Genomic DNA, 20,075 nt, shown 5'->3' on the forward strand with positions numbered 1-20,075 from the left:
TTTGTCTTTATCTGGTGGTGCAGTGATTAGAATTCAGTATTGCAAGCTAATTCTGCCAACTGCCAGCATTTTGATTCTTACCAGTTTAAGGTTGATTGAGCCGTCCATCCTTCCAAGGTCAGTAAAATGAGGGGCAATATGTTGAGGACAATATGCTTATATTTGTAAACCACCTGTAGAGGACTGTAAAGCAATGTGAAGCAGTGTATAAGTCTAAGTGCTTATCTAAGTGAGATAAGTGCTATCTCATTTCAGAAACAGCTTCAGTAGTTTAATGTATCTCTTTTGTAAATCAAGATAAGACAGTTTTCCACATCAATCTTCTCATTTATTCTGTACGTATGTCCTCTTTAATTATTCAGACATTGGCTAGTTTCAAATGTAAACCCGTTGTAGCATCTTCTTCCATTTTCAAATCCACAGCATCATTTTCTGTATTGCTCTTGTAGGCCGGCATTTTTTAAAAATCCATCTTCAAATTCAAATTCACTTTAGCCTCAACTTCTGTTTTATCAAGTAAATTCAATTCTTCTTCTATATTCTCTATTAAATCCATATTTTAGCGTTAAACAACCATGCAATTTCTGAGTACACTGTTCCTATTGTTTCCAAACTGTCTTGATTTCTTCTATAGTCAAATAATATTGTTCCATTGTATATTAATGGGTGTCTTCTCCTTTAACTATCATCTTTGGTTCTCTCTTGTCCCATCTAGTCAACCTTCAAAATTCCCAATTAGCATATATTTGTTTTCCAATCAGCAAAAGTTTTACATGGGAAGATTTCTTATATATAAATTTTAAACTTGCTTCAAGAAATATTCTTTCAAGTCCATCTAGCCACTTAATTTTCTAAAATCAACATTCTTGTTCCCATTTTGCTGTTTTCCAAAAATTAAAGTCATTCTATTTAATCTTTAAACTTATATAAAACTTTTTTTTCATCTAGACTAGAAGGAGGCTCTCCTGACATCATGAAGTTTGGCTTTCGGAAGGTTCTTAACTTCCAGTAACGCACTAACAAACAACTTCCTAAAGAACTAGACAGGAAGTAGATAAAACCAGTATCCCTTATAACAGGCGTGTCATACTGGTGGCCCATGGGCCAGATGAGTCAGTTGCAGGCCACACCTAACCCAGCTCCGCAAAGGCAAAAAACATCACAATAGGTCATGATACATCACGTGATGCAATCGAGTTTGACATCCATGCCTTAAAAGGTACCAAACTGCAGCTTAGGTAGTATAGTTTTTCCTCTAACTCCCACAGCTCTCAAATCTGCTCTAGATTTTTTTTAAGGATCTCTTTATAGAGAGCCTTGAATGGAGCAAACCTGTGGGTAATCTAGTCATTTCTTTGATCTGGAAAAGAGTTCTGAAGAATCAATCCACCCATTGGCTTCTCTTTCTCAATACCCCTCATTCAGTTCACCATTGCTTTCCTGAAAGTCCTATTTTCACCTATTCTCAATCTCCATATCAATTGGCTGTGTCTGTCTAAAACACAATAGTGGCATAAACACACAGATTTACAAGCAACGGTAAAATTGGACATGAGTTGTACCCTCTTGAGAATTGTTGCTCAATTTCATGAAAATGAGTTTTGATATCCTCGTGGTTTGCCTTTAAATTTGACTAAATATGGAAGCATTTATCTGAAATTTGAAAGGTTTAATGGACGCTTTTTTTTTATAAACAAGTTTTATTGGTTTTTTTTTTAATTTACAAGGGAAAAGGTAGTGGAAAAGGTATACAAATTTTGGCAGTTGCAAGGTGTGGTAGGCGCCCCCTCCCTCCAAACTCATAGTATACATCTAAGTAAAAATCATTAATACATAGTAGTATATAGTCAGCATATTAATTCCATTGGTATTTTCGATCAGTTTATGTCAAAAAGATTTTCTTATTCATTTTTGTGATCTGAGCTTTCTTGGTATTGCCCCATCTCCCCCCGCCGACAGAGCTCCGGCCCCTCCCATGTCCTGTATGTCTGTTATAGGATCTTCTGTTTTTTCTAGGTGTGTTTTGTTTTTTTCCATAAAGGCCTGTGCCTCTATGGGTGTATTGATTCTAATTCTTGTCTCCTCCCAGAATATTAACATACCTTCAGGCATCAGCCATCTGGACCACACCCCCTTCTGGTATAATTTATTTGCTAGTTGCGAATATTTTTTTCTTTTTCCCCTCACTTTCTTGGGGATCTGCTTCAGAATGGTTATTTCCCTATTTTGGTATGTCAAGGCTTGCTCCCTTTGTGCACTCAGAATTTCATCTCTTGTGCTTTTTCTAAGAAATTTAATGTGTACCTCCCTGGGTACGTTGTGTGTTCTAGCATAGGCTGAGTTCACTCTATAAACCAGATCTATCTCCCACCCCATCTGTTGTTTTTCTTTATGAATGTATTCAGCCAAAATACTTGTCATGATGTCCCTTATGTTTTCATCATCTGCTTCCATCACATTTTGGAATCTAAGGTAAAAGGACATTCTCTCAAACTCTATTTTCATCTGTTGGGTATCAAGTTCTTTGTTTCCCTTCTGCACCCCCTCCACTCCCTCCCTCATCGCAGCCGCCTCACCCTCCAGTCTCTGTGAGTTCGTATTAATTTGGGCCTGATTCTCTTTAATTTCTTCTTTCATCTCCTTTAGTTGTTTCTTGATTTCCTCTTGTCCCTGTAAAATTTGCTGAAATATTTGTTGAAAGTCCAACTCTGTACTTTTAGGTTGCATCAGGGCTGTTATCGTTGATTGTGTAGCAGGGCTGGAAGTTGCTGATGTCGGGGCAGAGGTAGCAAAGCCAGGCTTTCCAGGAGGTGGTCTTTTAGGAGGCATTGTTTATAGAATAAAGAGTTCAGTCAGTGTAGAGAATGGACAGTCAGAGCGGCAGAGCAGCCAGAAGAGTCCAGGAGGCAGAAGGTCCAGGCAGAAGAGGGTTTCTCTAATCACCCTGGCAGTAGAGCAAAGTTTTTCACTCCAGGGAGTTCAAAGAGTAACAATCCACAAGAGATTTATCTGAGTAGCACGGGGACAAAGACCAGAAGCCTGAAGTTTTAAAGGTGGAGTCAGGTTTCACAGTTCATGAAGACAACGGAAGTGTGCCATCTTGCCCTGCCAGCTTCGGGTTTAGAGGCATAACAAAGTTTTCAGAGTTCAAAGTTCCCAAAGTTCTCAGATCATCAATATATTATGAGGTTAAGTTCAAAGAAAATCACTTTAAGAAAGGGTGTGGCATCATTGGTTGGCTCTCCCCCCTCCTCCTTCCCCTGGGGCTGAGAGCAGAATTGTTCCAAGCTGCCTGTCCGAGGGGGGGGGAAATCCCCCTCCCTCCAGCTGCACCTCTCAAGTCAGCCGAGAGAAGAAGTTTTAAACTGCTGGCAAATTCTTCAAATCAGTAAAGGGAGTGGAGGGGGGTCTGCGCCTCACCGCACCGCCGCTGCGTCCTTCTGCTTGCTCATTCTCCGCACAGCCTCTCAGCGAAGACGCCCACGCGTCCTCCGATCTGCTCCCCAGTGCCTTGGGCGAGGCGGGGGACCTCCTGCCGGCCGCCGCCGATCCAGGGATCCCCTGCGGTGCCGCCCCTCCGGCAGGACACCTCTGCGGGGCGGCCTGTGCCCCCCAAGGAGTGGGGAAGCCCACCGGGGAGCCGGAGCGAGCAACAATTTGCCCATAGCCGTCAGCCGCCGGAACTGGAAGTGGTTTAATGGACGCTTTGAATTCATTAATAAACATGCCCATGGTCTTTGTGGAAGATGCTTATAAGATGCCAGTCACTATTGCATAGAATGTAATTTTTGACAAGCAGAATATAGCAATATTACTACTTAACGAAAATCCATCAATGTTCATTGTAGAAACCAAAACCATAAAACCTTCTCTTCTCCGGAAAAAAAAAGGTTAACTCTTTGGCTTTTCTAATGATATTAAGCAACTACATATTGAAAACAGACAAGTTAAAGTGGTCACAAAGCAGACAATTAGTTTAATATTAGTTGGCTTCCTCTAATAAGTTATTTATGAAACTAAAATTAGAAATAGTTTTAACAATAACAAATGATTGTTCCCTTGGTTCAGCAACAATATTCAGCAATTCAGCAATAATTTAAAGACAATAAGCTTGCCAAAATTGAAGGAAAGGGAGGGAAAGTATGAAATATGAAGAAACTTTCTTCAAGATCATTAGTGCTTGAACAATGCCACTTTTTTTCAGGTCTTTGCTTTGTTCAGGTGTTACACTGAACCAACCCCCCTATGCAAACCTAGTCACAGTTGAGAAGGAAATTGGGAGGGGGGAGTTAATTATGTATGCTTTTTTCTACAGCTCACTGTAGAAAATTATAGTCAGAGGCTTATGGGACTCTTATTGTAGATCTTCAGTTCTAAGTATGACCTGTTCTAAGTGACAAAATTATTGACTGAAGCACCCATCTAAAATAATCATAGGTTTAGGATTGACCTATCAATCAAACTGATTTTTGGAACCTACAAAACAAAACTATTAACTGTGGATAAGGAATCCTGCTTTGTCTTTCAGTTTATTCTTTGCAGCTAGATTCTTTCCTCCTTGATACTCACTCCTGTTATTTTAACTTTCCATTGCTTCTGTGATCATGCTATACAGAAACCAGCTTGCTTCTGAGTCAACTGAAGAACTATCTACAGACCCAGATTTACTATATCTATCTATCTATCTATCTATCTATCTATCTATCTATCTATCTATCTATCTATCTATCATCTATCATCTATCTATCTATCTATCTATCTATCTATCATCTATCTATCTATCTATCTATCTATCATCTATCTATCTATCTATCTATCATCTATCTATCTATCATCCACCATCCACCATCCACCATCCACCATCTATCTATCTATCTATCTATCTATCTATCTATCTATCTATCTATCTATCTATCCATCTATCCATCTATCATCTATCATCTATCATCTATCTATCTATCTATCTATCTATCTATCCATCCATCCATCCATCCATCCATCCATCCATCTATCTAGATTATCTATCTATCCATCTATCTATCTATCTATCTATCTATCTATCTATCATCTATCATCTATCATCTATCTATCATCTATCTATCTATCTATCATCTATCTATCTATCTATCTATCTATCTATCTATCTATCTATCTATCTATCATCTATCTATCTATCATCCATCATCCACCATCCACCATCTATCTATCTATCTATCTATCTATCTATCTATCTATCTATCTATCTATCTATCTATCTATCTATCTATCCATCTATCATCTATCATCTATCTATCATCTATCTATCTATCTATCTATCTATCCATCCATCCATCCATCCATCCATCCATCCATCTATCTAGATTATCTATCTATCTATCTATCTATCTATCTATCTATCTATCTATCTATCTATCTATCTATCTATCATCCATCACCAACCATCTACCATCTATCTATCTTTCTATCTCTCTATCTTTCTATCTTTCTATCTTTCTATCTATATATCTATATATCTATATATCTATATATCTATATATCTATATATCTATATATCTATATATCTATATATCTATATATCTATATATCTATATATCTATCATGATTATCTATCTATCTATCTATCTATCATCTATCTATCATGATTTTCTATCTGTCTATCTCTCTATCATGATCTTCTATCTATCTATCTCTCTATCATGATCTTCTATCTATCTATCTATCTATCTATCTATCTATCTATCATCCATCCATCCATCCATCCACCCACCCATCCATTACCATCTCTGCATATATAACACATTTTACTGCAGTCACAATTCTTTTTTTTTTCTCCTGTGATGTATCAACAAATACACAGGAATTCATGTACATCTCAAAAGAAGCATCACAATGCAGTCATACATACTATCTCATTAATATTCTGAAGCCATAATGTGTTTGGCATAAGTTACAATTGAGCTGTCAGTGTAATTGGCAACAGTTAATTAATTGGCATTCTTCAGATGAAATAAGATAAGCCTTCTCCATTCCCTTCATTCTTTTTAAGTGTTTTGTCAGTGTCAGTTTGTGCATCAGCGGCATAGAGGGAAAATAAAAATGAATTTAAGGAACAGAAAGCACTAGCAAATTTGAGATTTGGTCCTAGTTAAGCTGGAATTCAGGATAAAAAAACAAAGAACAGTAATCAAGGAACCGTAAAATGATTCTAACTTTTCCCATTGTGATAGAAAAGGACTTGATTTCATTTTTCCCCTAAAGCAACAGAAAGTCTCATAATGGGATACACAACTATTTCAGAGATCATTTCTATGAAATAATAACAGAGAGGACTTTTCAACTGTTCTGTCTTTTCTTCTGTCCAGTGGACTGAAGCCTCCCCTGTTTTCCATTTGTGATTCAATCCATGGCAGAAGGCATCTGAGAGAATTTGTCTTACTGGAAGCTAGTTATTGGAGCTACTATAAGGAACAGTCAGAATAGTTGAAGTGAAGCGATGTGGCCACTTCATTTCCCTTTGGGAAATAAGGCCATGTGGTTTCAAAAAACATTGTCCAAGCAAAGCCCCTTCATCCTTTTGAGGTGACCCTGGTGAGTAATAAGGAAAAAAATAAAAAGAGCAGCAGCAGCAGGCTCTCCCAACTGGCCATAATTAAACTCAAAACGATGTCAAACAAGTTCAAAAGTATCCTTTAAATGAGGCAGAGAAGAGGAAACCTCTTTCATAAAAGAAAAAAATATGGAGAAACCAGAAAAATCTATTAATTAAATGTATTTTCTAGCTTTAGAATAAATGGCACACAATTCATATCCTTATCATCACTAACACCATCGCTAACACCTGTCAATCTTGAAGCTGACCTGACGGAGGCCATTTTGAGGCTTCAGGGCTGCCACAACTGGAGTTAAGGGATAAGGAGGTGGGGAGGAGTAGAGATAGCTGGAGTTTGTAGCCAAAACAAAATACTTCCTCTTGGAAACCAAGCACATTCCAGCAGGTGCTTGGAAGGAGGGGACTGAGGTCACCTAGCAACTGGACTGTATCCTGATTGGACCGTGTGACTGATTGTTTTGAGAAAGTGAAAGACTTCTACTTTTAATTAAGTGAAAACCACGGGAACATTTGGAGTCAGTTTTCACCAGCCTGTGTTAATAGGGCATATCCAATAAAACTATTCTTTGAGGAATCTACCTGCCTCCGAATTTTGTCTGCTCTGGGTATGTTACTTGGAAGCTTGACAACACCATTATAATCTACTCAAGCTCTTGTTTTTCTTTGTGGCAGAAGCCACAATATCCATTCATGTTCTTCTGAAGGTCTAGGGCAGGGGTGTCCAAACTTGGGAACTTTAAGAGCTGGCTGGGGAATTCTGGGAGTTGAAGTCCACAAGTCTTAAAGTTCCCAAGTTTGGACACCCCTGCCCTAGGGCAATAGTTGGTTAGAAAGCAGGAACAGAAGACATAGGTTTCTTCCATGTCTTAAGTAAAACTATCCAGATGCTTTACCCGTGTGAATGTAAGGATGCTCGGAATACTTTTTAGAAACCATCTTTATTATTATAACCAAATTGAAAAATTAACCAAAAGGGAGTGATTGAGCACATAATACAATGGCTTCCCTTCATACCGGGCCTTTCACCAAGTGTTGATGGATACATCTCCAAATCTTAAGGCTCTGAAAATCATTGGTTCTCTACTGGTGGCTAGTAATGACACTGAACAAGATTCCCAAATCTCCCAAGAGACTCTCAAAATCTACTATAGTTTATAAAATGAAATTTAGGGGTAGGATAACTTGAAGTTATTCTCTGAAAACATATAAGCTTTTCGAAGCCCACCCATATCCTTTGGCTGTTAAAATAAATGAAATTGTGGGGGGGAAACTATAATCAACCTTTACTGCTTTCAAGGAAGAAAAGCAACCTTTTCAATAACTGCTCATCTTGACACATTAATACACTTGTTTTACTTAAAAAGTAAAGTGACCAAGTAAATTCAAAGCCTATATATAATTTGGCTGAATGTCATGCTGAATGAGAAAAGGTCTCTAATGCATAGCATGCAAAAAGGCTACATCTAAATTACCATATAATAGTATGATTCATTGGGTAGTTGGTAATTTTTCTGCATTGTATAAAGTCTGAACCATTTATCCTCTTCTATACAAGTGATATTGATTGGACAGAGTGTGGAGGAGGTACTAGAATATAAGCTGTGTTTCCTCCTTGAGGTATCTCCCCCTCCCCAAATAATTAAATTTGTGCAGTGTTTGACAGTTTCTTTTTATCTGACAGAACATAATGATTCATTACTCTTTCCTGCAGAAGATTAAAAGTTTCTGCTTCCAGGTCATTTGAAACTGCCAAATCTGGCTTAGTGAGCATTTGCCAACTTTCACTGCTTCATAATGAATTAGCAGCCTTTTTTCACTCAGTCAATTGCTACTTGAAAAAAGGTTAATTGTCATAAAAAAAGAAAATTCCTATTCTCAATTTCTCAGTATCCCTAACTCCCCCCTCTCTCTCCCTCCCTTCCTTGATAGATAGATGGAGGGAGGGAGGGAGGGAGGGAGAGAGAGAGAGAGAGAGCTACACTGATTGTAGGTTACTTAATACCTTTAAATTAAATGATATTTCCTGCTTGTTCCTCTTGTTATCATTTTTCATTCCCCACAATCAGGTATAGAGATATATAGGTACAATTCTTTCTGCATAATTGCCAAGGAGGACAAATAAAATTCTGTACTACAATATCTGTAGAATTTATTTTTATATGCATCAGGTTATGCAATACTACATCTCTAATCATTGAGCATCCACAAGAACCCTTATCCCTGGCTGAATTAAATTTAAAATATAGCTGAAATTTCATAAATTAGTCAAGATTTTGTTAAATCTCTTGAGGCCTAAAGAGAGGTTGGTATTCCTCCTCAAGATGCTCAAAACTCCTCAAGTTTTGGAATTATCTGGCAAAATCATAGAACATGTCAGATATAATCCTGCCAAAATCTGGTTGAATTTACATCATTCTTATCCAAAACATCATGATTGGTATATCCAGGTCATCCAGGTATTTAGACTTGATTTGGCATTTTTATCCACCTATCGAGTCCTTCCCAAGGACTGGGTTAGGCAGATGTTGTTCTTCGATAATGTTAAAGGATGTAAGCTGTTCCAAATAAAGCTGATTTTTGCAATTGATTAGCGTTATTCAAATGATGCCCCAAATGCTTTGGAATTGTACCAGGGGTGAAATTCAGCAGGTTCCTACAGGTTCTGGAGAACCGGTAGTGGAACTTCTGAGTAGTTTGAAGAAACGGCAAATACCACCTCTGGCTGCCCCCAGAGTGTGGTAAGAATGGAGATTTTGCAATATCCTTCCCCCAGGAGTGGGGAGGGAATTGAGATTTTGTAGTATCCTTTCCCTGCCACATCCACCAAGCCACGTCTACAGAACCGGCAGTAAAAAAAAAATTCAATTTCACCACTGGATTGTACCCAAAATTGATACTAGCTGTGTGTTCTTTTGCAACATAGTCATTCTGCTTCTTTTTGCAAGTTTTTAAATTTTGTGATCTAGTTCTTTCTGGCTTGTAGGAAAATTTCTTGCAGATATTTCAATGCACAATTGTTGCTATTTTGTGATGCCATTGTTTGCAGTCAGCCTAGGCAACCTTCTTATAACAGCTAATTAGGTCATCCATGGTTTATTCAGCTTCTTTGCAGAGATGGCATTGGGTGTCTATTGCTCTCTTCTCAATTCTGGCGTATGCCTTTGTTCTTAAGCCTTGGTATTATGCAGCCCGAATTGTCTCTTTTGGCTCTTCAACTTTTCTGCTCTTGGCCATTACCAGGTCTTGTTGTTATCTGCTTACCCTGCTATTTGTATTTTCCATGTACTCGCCACGTAATACTTTGTCATATTATAATTCTTTGCCTTGCCATTTCTATTTTCTCTTTTTCATTGGGCTTCCTTATAGGCCAGTTTTGTCTCTCTAGTATTAATTTAGTGCTCACATTATCAAATAAAATTGTGTGACAATAGCAGTCTTCCCCCAAAAAAGTTAATCCATAATGCACATAATGTCACCTACATTTCAGTTCAATAAAGCATGAACTTCCTTTTGACCAATGTATATTACCCTACACAATAGTGGAGAATATCTGTAGGCAGGGTGTAGGATGAGGGCAAAGGTTTGTTCTCCAAGTTTGTGGGTTGGTTTCCAAATGTTTCATTACCAGGCTAGGTAACATCTTCAGTGGAAAATTTGAAAACTCCATTGAACATGTTACCTAGCCCGGTAACAAAACATTTGGAAAACAACCCACAAGCTTGGAGAATGAATCTTTACCCTCATATTACCTATGTAATACCACTATCAAGAGTTATCATCTACAAGAAAATGTAAACAGACACAATGTTTGTGATATATTTTAAACTTTGTAGAATGTAGCCTTCCTGTAGCTCTGCATCTCATTCATATGCTCCCCATTAATTTCACCCTCTCAAAACAACAAGAACAACAAGTCTTGAATCTTGTGCATTAAAAAGAGGCAACAAGCTGTGCGCTCCTGAAAAACTTGTAAATAAGTACTATCATTTTACTAAATAAACATGAGACAACAGCATGATATGGCTACAAAAAGACAAAGGATTAACTTGTAGTTTCCAAACCATATAAAGTAATGATAGTTCTACTTTATTTGTCAATATTGACATCAGAAATATGAGACTTCTAATTTGACAGCAGGTTTTCCTGGATTATTCCAACAAGTGTCATTTTGCTTCTTGCTACCTGGAGATGTGCATGTATTTGTCATCGGTGGTTGTATGTGGCATCGCTTAGTAATGATTGTTATTGCTAACAGATATGGGAAGGAAATGTATCATTTTTACATTTAAAGAGGAGGTAATCAAATTAGCCAAGTCGGATTTCCTCCTCCTTTCTATATGAATCTTAGAAACTTTCAAGGAAAAGGTCAGGAAAACAATTATCCATAAAATTGCCTTATTTTTCAGAGTATAAGATGCTCTGGAGTATGAGACACACTTTCGTTTTGGGGGAGGAAAATAATAATAAGAAAAAATTCTGCCTCTGCCTACTAGCATCCATGGTATTCAGCCGGCACATGGTAACAAGGTCAGCCAATGAATAGGCATAGCAACTAAGTCAGCCAATGAGAGCTATTTGGACTCTGGAATTTGCTGTGTGAGCAACCAGGAGACAGGAAGGAGCCTGGCTTAGAAAACTGAATGTGAAACTGCTTGCATTCTGCTTACTGCTACCTTGGAAAACCTGCTTTTGGTAATGTATTGTATATTATTATTATTTTGAATCCTGCTGAATCAGTTACTGTGCTTTCTGAATGTGATTGTTGCTGCAAACTCTGAACAGCCAGGTCAACTTTAGCACGTTTGCAGCCTGATTCAGCACAGCTGATTGGTGGGTGGATTGGACTGCTGGAATACCCCCAATCAGCTGGTCCAGGCTGCAGGGATTGCCACAGACCATCACTGCCTCCATGCCTCGCATTTTTGACTTCTGGTGGGGATGGGTGGGACTACATTCGGTATATAAGACACACCCAAATTTTCACCCTCTTTTTGAGAGGAAAAAGGTGCATCTTATACTCCGAAAAATATGGTAATTTGAAGTTGAAACCAATTAACGAAATTGTTCCTGAATTTCCTTTCACTGGATATCTGGAAACAGAAGCTGGACAGCAAACTGTGAGACTTGCTTTGAACTGGATTCGAATAAAGTCAAAGTTGAATTCAATGGCCTTTCATCTCTACGATGCTATGATTTTAGAACAGCTTACACAACTTAGATCAGTGTTTCTCAATCTTGGCAGCTTGAAGAGATGTGGACTTCAACTCCCAGGATTTGCTGGCTGGGGAATTCTGGGAGTTGAAATCTACACCTCTCCAAGCTGCCAAGGTCTAGAAACACTGATTTGGATGGTGCCATTGCATACTGCACTTCAAGAACAATGTGTAATATGACATGTCATTTAAATTTTCCCCTTGGTGAAAAATACTTTCTAAATGGAAAAATGTTCAAATACCCATCAGAGTTTTACACATTCCGGAGTTGATACTCATTTGAGATGATTGTCATTGAAATACTTGCCTCCAAACAAGTTCTAATACTAGCATCATCATGAAGAAATGTATATAATTCAAATGTTATTTATTTACAACTAACCTGGAATCGGTTGAGGTGTTAATACAACTGTAGGAAAAGGCCTGGGAGCAGTAGCTGGCCTAGATACTGCCACAGCTACTTGGTTTGTTGTAGCAAGAGGTTTTTCATGTCCTTGGTAGATTCTTAGTTCCTTGGGATGTATCCATGTTGAATCAAGAGCAAATGCGTTGTTCAAATAAATCTACATAGAATATATATAAAAAGGAAATATAACTCTGTACAAATACATTCATTCATATAAATAAAATCATCTCCATCTGTTAACTGCTAGCCTGTGTTTCAACAGGATTTCCAAAAATGTATCTAAGGTCGTCTAAATCCAATCTATTTTAAAAATAAATAAATAAATAAATAAATAAATAACCAGCTCTCCAATTATTCAGAAATACTTTTCAGCTGATGAAAGCTGCAACTTTTTCCTATATAAAAAATGCATCCTTGGAAAGTGAAGACTGAGTTCAAACATCCTTTCTAGCTACTGTTGACATATTTGTAATCTTTCCGAGACTACTGTTGGAACTGTGGTTGATAAAGGGGAAAGAGACACATCAGGTATAATTTCTAGAGGATTTTAGAAGACTTTCAGTCTTCCCAATCTTTGGAAATATTTTCAAATGAGAAGTGAATAAACTTCCATCTAGAAGCAAACAAGATGGGGGGCATTAAAAAAAAGTTAAATAAATAAAATGGTAGTTCCTCTCTTCTGGCCAGAGGTATTTGCAAGATTGAAGGCTTTTATCAACATGACAAAAACAGTATCACACTATTATATAGGTGCGATGACAGACAGAAAGCAGCACAGATTTTTGTTGTTGTTGTTGTTGCAACAAACACCCCCTAATTCTGGCTTCTACATTTAGGAATCTTCACTGATTTCGCTATTGGAAAATGTCTTCTTCATCCATAAAAATAAGATTGCCCAATAGAGGTGAGCTAACTAAAAGACCAGTTAAATTTAGCAAGGCCTGTTTTTAACTTTGGTTAATGCAAGCAAAGATTAAAAGTATTTGGCTATGGTATGCTCTATTAAAAACAAATGGAAGCTTTTTGTTGATGTTGATATACATACTGTACATACATACATACATACATACATACATACATACATACATACATACACACACACACACACACACACACACACACACACACACAAATACAACACAAATATGAAAAGGCATCATTAAAAATATGTTTTTCTGCCTGTATGGTCTCCTGCAGTGAGCCAATAGATAGAAAGGGGGAGTAGTGAGTTCCCTCTGATATTTGGGCATATCAGGGGTTGTAATACATACATACAGACATACATTCAGAATCTGATTTCAAAGTAAGCAAAGCACAAAGCATGTACGAATTCTCAAACCCATTTAAGACTGTGATTTGGATTTCAGCCTTTCTGCGTGGATTAACATGGTAATTTGCAACATATAAAATATTCTTAATAAATCTACATAAGTTAAAAAAGGAGCCCAAATCTTAAGAATCTTGATGCTGATCAAATTTTATCAACTATTAGCTACTGGAAAATATTTCATGAAAATATAGTATCAAGAATAGGTTGGCAAAATGATGGATTCCTGTGTTGGCTATGGATAAAAATTTAGGGTGGATCCAAAAATTTAAGATCCAGAGGCATCTTAAATTATGTTCTATATGCAGACATGCAGACATAATTTAATTCTCATACTGCTGAACAACATTGACTCCTATTACAACAACTTGTTACCTATTACAACCTTAATCTGACGGATACAGTATATTAGAAGCTAAGTCATCACATTGTATTTTTTTAGTTGAAGCTCAGATTCAGATAGAGATGAAATTGTTCTAGTTTAATTCTAATGAAACATATCAAATGTTCAGAAACTGTTTTGGTACATGTGTACCAGTTCAATTCTGGTTCCCATTAAGAATTTAAATGTAGTGCTCGATACAATGAGAATTGTTTTCAAGAAGAATGGATTAGTGAACACATTTAAAAGTGTCATTGCTACACATTGTCAAATATTATGACAACTTTGAATTGGTGTATGGATCATCTTTTTTTAGAAATCAAGCTGGAAACATCTTACAGTATTGACTTACTTTCTACCCAGGTTGGTGAAAATAATTTCCCAATTGTTTCAGGATAACTGCATGATTATATCCATGTAGTCAAACTTGTTTCAAAAGTATCTTAATGTTTATTGAGCAAGTTTACTAGGTACATCAAAGGACCAAAATCTTTGCACTGTTGATCACATATTGGCGGACTCTCTTAGATATCTGTTCAGATGCTATAATTTCTTAGGCTCAGTGCAATGATCTAGGGTGGTTCACTGATGTTTCTATTACTTGATACAATGCTTTCTATTCTCATTACATACTGATTATATACTTTAATCACTGAGAAGTAACAGCCTTTCCCACCTGTCACTCTGAAAATAGAATACCCTATCCAAACTGTAAAGGGTTAATGCACTCTTTTAGAAATAGAACTACAGTTTGCAGTCAAAACCAGAGTAAAATCAGAAGTGAAAGTTTAACAGTTAATTTATTGACACACAGTTAATATGATTGGTCTTCAAGTAAAATCATAATGAAGCCCCTTCAGTCTCTCTATTAATCACTTATCATTAGTTTTAGAGAGGGGATTTGCGAGGTCACTCTGAAAGCCTTCAGATTGTTCTTACATAACAACTCCTTCCTTGCAACTGAAATCTCTCCAGACTCAGCAATGCCTGAGCTGAGCTAAGGGTTTTGTTGGCTATCCTGGCCTATAGAGAAGTTGCATCATTTTTTAAATTATTATTACTCTTGTGTTGGTGCAATGCTACCCAATAGTTGCATTATCCCATTCCACCAAAGATAGGCTATTGATGTTTTTGCTACTACTACACATGTCTTTAGATCAAACATTAGACTTAGCCAAGTCAGCAATATCTTTCAGCTTTTGACAACCATCACAAACATGGTGGAGAACTGCAACCTGTGAGTGCACAAAATGGCTTTTTTCCCCTCTTGAAAAAGGATGAGTATTTGTACAATCTTTGGAGGATCTATCTGCCTTAAAATAATGGCAGGTCTTTGATCCACCTCCTAGACCTAAGCACTTGAAAGGTCAAGAAAAACTAAAAGGGTAGATAAACATAAATATATTTTACTATTATGAGATCAATTGTTGGACTGACTTTGCTTTTCATTTTAACGTATACTTGTAGTTTTATTTTTATTCTGTTTAAATAAAGAATTTCAAATCACTCTTTTGGGCTGAAATAAAATAAAGATATGGTGTGTGTGTGTGTGTGTGTGTGTGTGTGTGTGTGTGTATCTTCCATTTGGATCTCTGGCCAAAGTTAGAATGTTTGCTATCATTAATAGTAGTTGTAAATTTAACAGCTCTCAAGTTTAATATTGAATGTCAAACTGTTGCCATTTTAATACAGGTACTCCTTGATTTATGACCACAATTTACCCCCAAATTTCTGCTTCTAAATGAGACAGTTATTAAGTGAATTTTGCCCCAGTTTACAGGCTTTCTTACCACATTAAGTGAATCACTGCAGTTGTTAAGTTAGTAACACGGCTGTTAAGTGAACAAGGTTCCCCCATTGACTTTGCTTCTCAGGAAGATTGCAAAAGGTGATCACACACACCAGAATACTGCAACTGTCATAAATATGAGTCATAGAATATAAAACACAGAATAATAGAGTACAGTTGGAAGAGACCTCAGAGGTCTTCTAGTCCAACTCTCTGCTCAAGCAGGAGACCCTAAACATTTCAGATTCTGTATTTTAAGTACTGTATGCATAGAAAAGCTTTTTGTTGTACCATTAGAGCAGATTGGGGTTATTTGTAGTTTTCAGACATTGCTATTTGCAAATTCTTCAAAATAGTAGAAATAGAACTTACCTTGCAATTTGGCAATCTCTTTTCTACCCAATTTTTCCCAGAATGGGGTAGAGCAGTGGTAGTATATACATGTGGAAAAAGAGGAACAAACTCCACATTTGAGGAAGGTGAAAATCCAATTACTGGAGAGTGATGTCCAAATATCCACTAAAATAAAGTTTTGGAACAGTTAGAATTTTCTATATTAAATCTTACTCTATGGCATTTTCAAGGTGTTTTTTTTAGATCTTAATTTATATTACAAGACTACTTGAAAGCATATACTGTATAAATCCATATATATTCTAATGTTTCCTTCTGAACAAGAGAATGGTTATCAAAATGTATGGATTATGGAATTGAACTATTACTGCTATTTAGGCATATAACAATGGAACAGTGCATAACTCATGATGATGTATGACCATTGATCAAACTTGCCCATCACATGCAATGTGTTTGATATAATGTTACATTTGGCAAATGTAGTAAACCAAGAGAAATATCTGAATCTAATTAAAGCAGCATCCATTTTCATCCATTATTCATGGGCAGATAATAATCCCATTTATGGACAGTTAACCACTTAATGAAAGATGTAAAGAAATTGAGAAATTGTAAGGCAGAGGGGGAGAGATTAAAAACATTTTTTTTTAAATGTGGATAATAGAAAATATGAGTCAAAACAAATCTTCAGTTTGGAAGGATTTTACACAACTGATTTGAATTTATCTCTTACCATAACTTCATTTTAAGTCATAAGTGCCCTGTGTAATGCACAATGCCTTGACTTGGTTCACAATGGATTGAGGAGAATTACATGCCATGAATATAGCTCTACTGTTCCAAATAGAACCATGAACGTAGGACTTCATTGATTTGATGGATCATGATGAGCTACAGGTTATGTCCCTGAACAGATGTAGCAGTGACTGCTTCATATTCTGAACTATTCTTACTGTGAAATTTCTATAATGAGTTTTTTTCAGAAAGCAATACAATATTTTTGAAAAACGAGCCAATGACAGCAGTACAAACATACCATTATCCAAATGTAAAGATTTAAGTAATCTAATAAACAGACAATAAACAAGGTGTTTTTCATACAAAAGAAAAGCTTTTTATGATTGAAACATTCATCACCACTCTTTCTTAACCTTGCATTATCATGAATGACCAAAATGTTCATTTGCTTCAATGCAATTATATTGTTTAATTCTTCTATTTTTTTAAAAAAAGGGCCTTCACTCACTACCAATCTTTGTTTCTACAGTCTATTAAATGCCACCATATGTTTTTAGCTGTTTTACTGGGAAGCTGAAAATAATCCAACAAATTTAGATCTCATAATGTTTAAATGAAATAGCATCAAACCTATGTCTGAGGCATTGCAAGCAATAATTCCACAATTAATATAGGTGAAGAAATTGAATGTACAAATGTAATGTTAAAAGGCAAATCTCAATCACCTACCACTATTTTAACATTCACATTACAACCCTCATAAATAATTGAAGCATTCATTAAAAAATGCTAAGGAGATGTATTGGTTGAATTAATATTTGATCAAGATTAGTTAATGTCTGCTACCAAATGCTACAAACATCACATTAGAAGCTACTGGATATATTTGTGGATCACATCATATTTTTTTATAGGTCTGACCAATATTGTCTCAGTCGGCTCAGTCAAATCAATGGAAAAAGGGTTGCCCCTAATAAGGGGATTCATAAGTAAACACCCACACACTTCCATTATTAAAATATTTTGCAGATCTCTATACATGAAGGGAAACACAAGTTTCTAGTCAGTAAATACCTCTAGTGGCAGCATTCTGATATAACAGCTTTGGGGAGATAGCTATGTGGCAACCTATCTTCTAAATCAGGTCCCTTCTGAAAAATTCTTAAGAACTGGGGGGTGGGGGGAATACATAAAATGTGTTGTTTTTTTCAAAATTAATTAAATGAACACAACAGCAGAACCAATATATTGACTATATAATGTAAGATTTGTTTCATCTCGTGGCAAAGAATTTTAATGAAATATTAGAATAATAGTTACCTTGCTTTTATTTAGATGAGCTTAATACAAGGTTCCAATTTATGTTGATGGGAAAATAGATACTTCACTGTGAATTTTAAGAGAGCCTAGTGATTATTAATCACTTTGTGAAAAGGAATTCATCTGCAGTAGGCTGGTTCATGTCGCTTAGGTGTTTTTTTTTCCAGTGGGGATTGGCATAGTAAACATTTCCAAATTATGTTGTTTATTGTAAAATGCATTTTCCTGCTCTTTGGACAAGTAAGGTGGTATTAGCAGGATTTGTGCTTAAAGGAACAGATCCGATTCAATAGGAAGTCGGTACAAGTACATTATTATAAATTAGCAGCAAACAACCCTTAACTGTCAAAAGACTGCAACCTTATTATGAAGGCAGTATAATTGGGGGATATGTTTTCTACCCCTGGAAGGTAAAAAAAAATATGTGCACTGTTTATGTGGTTTAAGAGTGGAAATTACAAGCTGAGCATTAGCAATAAATTCTTATTAATACTTAATGTAGTCTCTCCCGCGCCAGGATTTCTAAGTCTTGTGGAAAGAAGGCACAGCTCTGCCGAAGCAGAGGCTCACGTCCGCAAGTCGGAAAAATCAAGCAGACAACTTCAGCACCACGGCTCTTCGGACAGCGACTGAAGTTGCTTCTGACGTTATATATTTCCTACCTATGCATCCTAAGGTTGTCTTCAATATTTCTTTTTCCCACCGCCGCGGCTTCTTTCTTTCTTTCTTTCTTTCTTTCTTTCTTTCTTTCTTTCTTTCTTTCTTTCTTTCTTTCTTTCTTTCTTTCTTTCTTTCTTTTGTGTTTTAAACGATTTACACGGAGAGTGTGGGGCAGACCTGTGCGGTCTGCGGAAGTCAAGAAGCGCTCACCATCAAAAACCCTCATCCAAGAAACCTGAAAAGCACGGAGCGGCGGTGGCTATGGGTGTAGGGACCGAAAGGGGGAAAAAGGGGAGGAAAAGTCTCCTTCCTTACCTGTCCGTTCAGAAACGGGAGCTGGTGAACGGTCGAGTGGTGCTCCGATGCCACCAAAGGCACAAAAGGATCGCAGGGAAGTTGCCAGCTCGAAACCCCCTGGATCAACGGGGCCGGCGGCGGGGGAGGTGGGGGAGGAGGAGGAGGCGAAGAGAGCAGCAGCGGAGGAGGAGGTGGAGGCACTACCCCGGCAGCGCCTCCGATCCGAAAAAGCCCAGACGCGCTCGGGACCATCCAAATCCAAGGAGGTGCTGGGGGTTCCGCATTCCCGGGCCACAGGAGAGGCTGCTGCCGCTTGGCTCTAAGCACTGGGCGCATTCTACATCTTACAGTACAATCCCACCGCTCGCAGGGGGGCGCCTCCGGCGAAGGCAAGCAGCGGCAACAGCCCAGGCACAAGATTGGATCTCAGGCAGCTGTGGCAAGGCGGCGATGCCCATCAGTGCCCCCGCTCGAGATAGAAAGCTCCGAGCGGAGGCGGAGGCGATGGCAGCGGCGGCAGCGGCGGCGGCTCAGGAGCCGGCGAGGCTCCGACTTCGTTCTGTGGCTCTGCTCGGAGCTCCTCCCCTTTCGCAGCCCCTCCCGCCTTGACCACACCCCCGCTGCCGCTGCAGGAAGCCCCAAAACTAGAGAAGAGTCGCAGCCCTGCTGCAATTGCCTGGCTGGCGAAGACAACCTCCTCCAACTTCTTGCCTTTCTCCAGCCCAGGGCGCAGGAGGAAGGCGACGGAACGGACCGCTCGAACGGTCTCAAGAAAGCGGGAAGGCACTCCGGAAAGAGAGGGGAGGGATGGGGAGGAAGGATGGCGGGGCGGGGGAAGGAGCGGATCGGTGCGGGAGAAAGAAAGGAGGGAGAAAGAGGGAGGGGGAAAGAAGGAAACGAAGATGGGAGAAGGTGGGAAGAGGGAATACGTTTGATAGAAGGGAAAGTACTGAGTGAGCCAACGAAACAAATAGGG

General features: G+C 38.0%; 1 protein-coding gene across 3 annotated transcripts in view; it reads right to left on the reverse strand.

Moving 5' to 3' along the window:
* The window catches only part of TCERG1L (transcription elongation regulator 1 like), a 210,997-nt gene extending 191,427 nt beyond the window's left edge, over positions 1-19,570 (reverse strand). Inside the window, exons 1-3 of one of the 3 annotated variants that reach the window (XM_081955683.1) lie at positions 19,118-19,570; positions 16,100-16,246; positions 12,206-12,386 (exon numbers count right to left, since the gene is read on the reverse strand). In XM_081955683.1, coding sequence (XP_081811809.1) covers positions 12,206-12,386; positions 16,100-16,246; positions 19,118-19,435 — 646 coding nt within the window. In that variant the 5' untranslated portion in view covers positions 19,436-19,570. The remainder of the gene's footprint in view (positions 1-12,205; positions 12,387-16,099; positions 16,247-19,117) is intronic. The other 2 variants (XM_081955682.1, XM_081955684.1) reach the window with 2 other exon arrangements.
* Between the last annotated feature and the right edge of the window lie 505 nt (positions 19,571-20,075).

The sequence above is a fragment of the Natrix helvetica genome (genome assembly GCF_964273705.1).
Source record: "Natrix helvetica genome assembly, chromosome: 5".
NCBI classification, from domain to species: Eukaryota; Metazoa; Chordata; class Lepidosauria; order Squamata; family Natricidae; genus Natrix; species Natrix helvetica.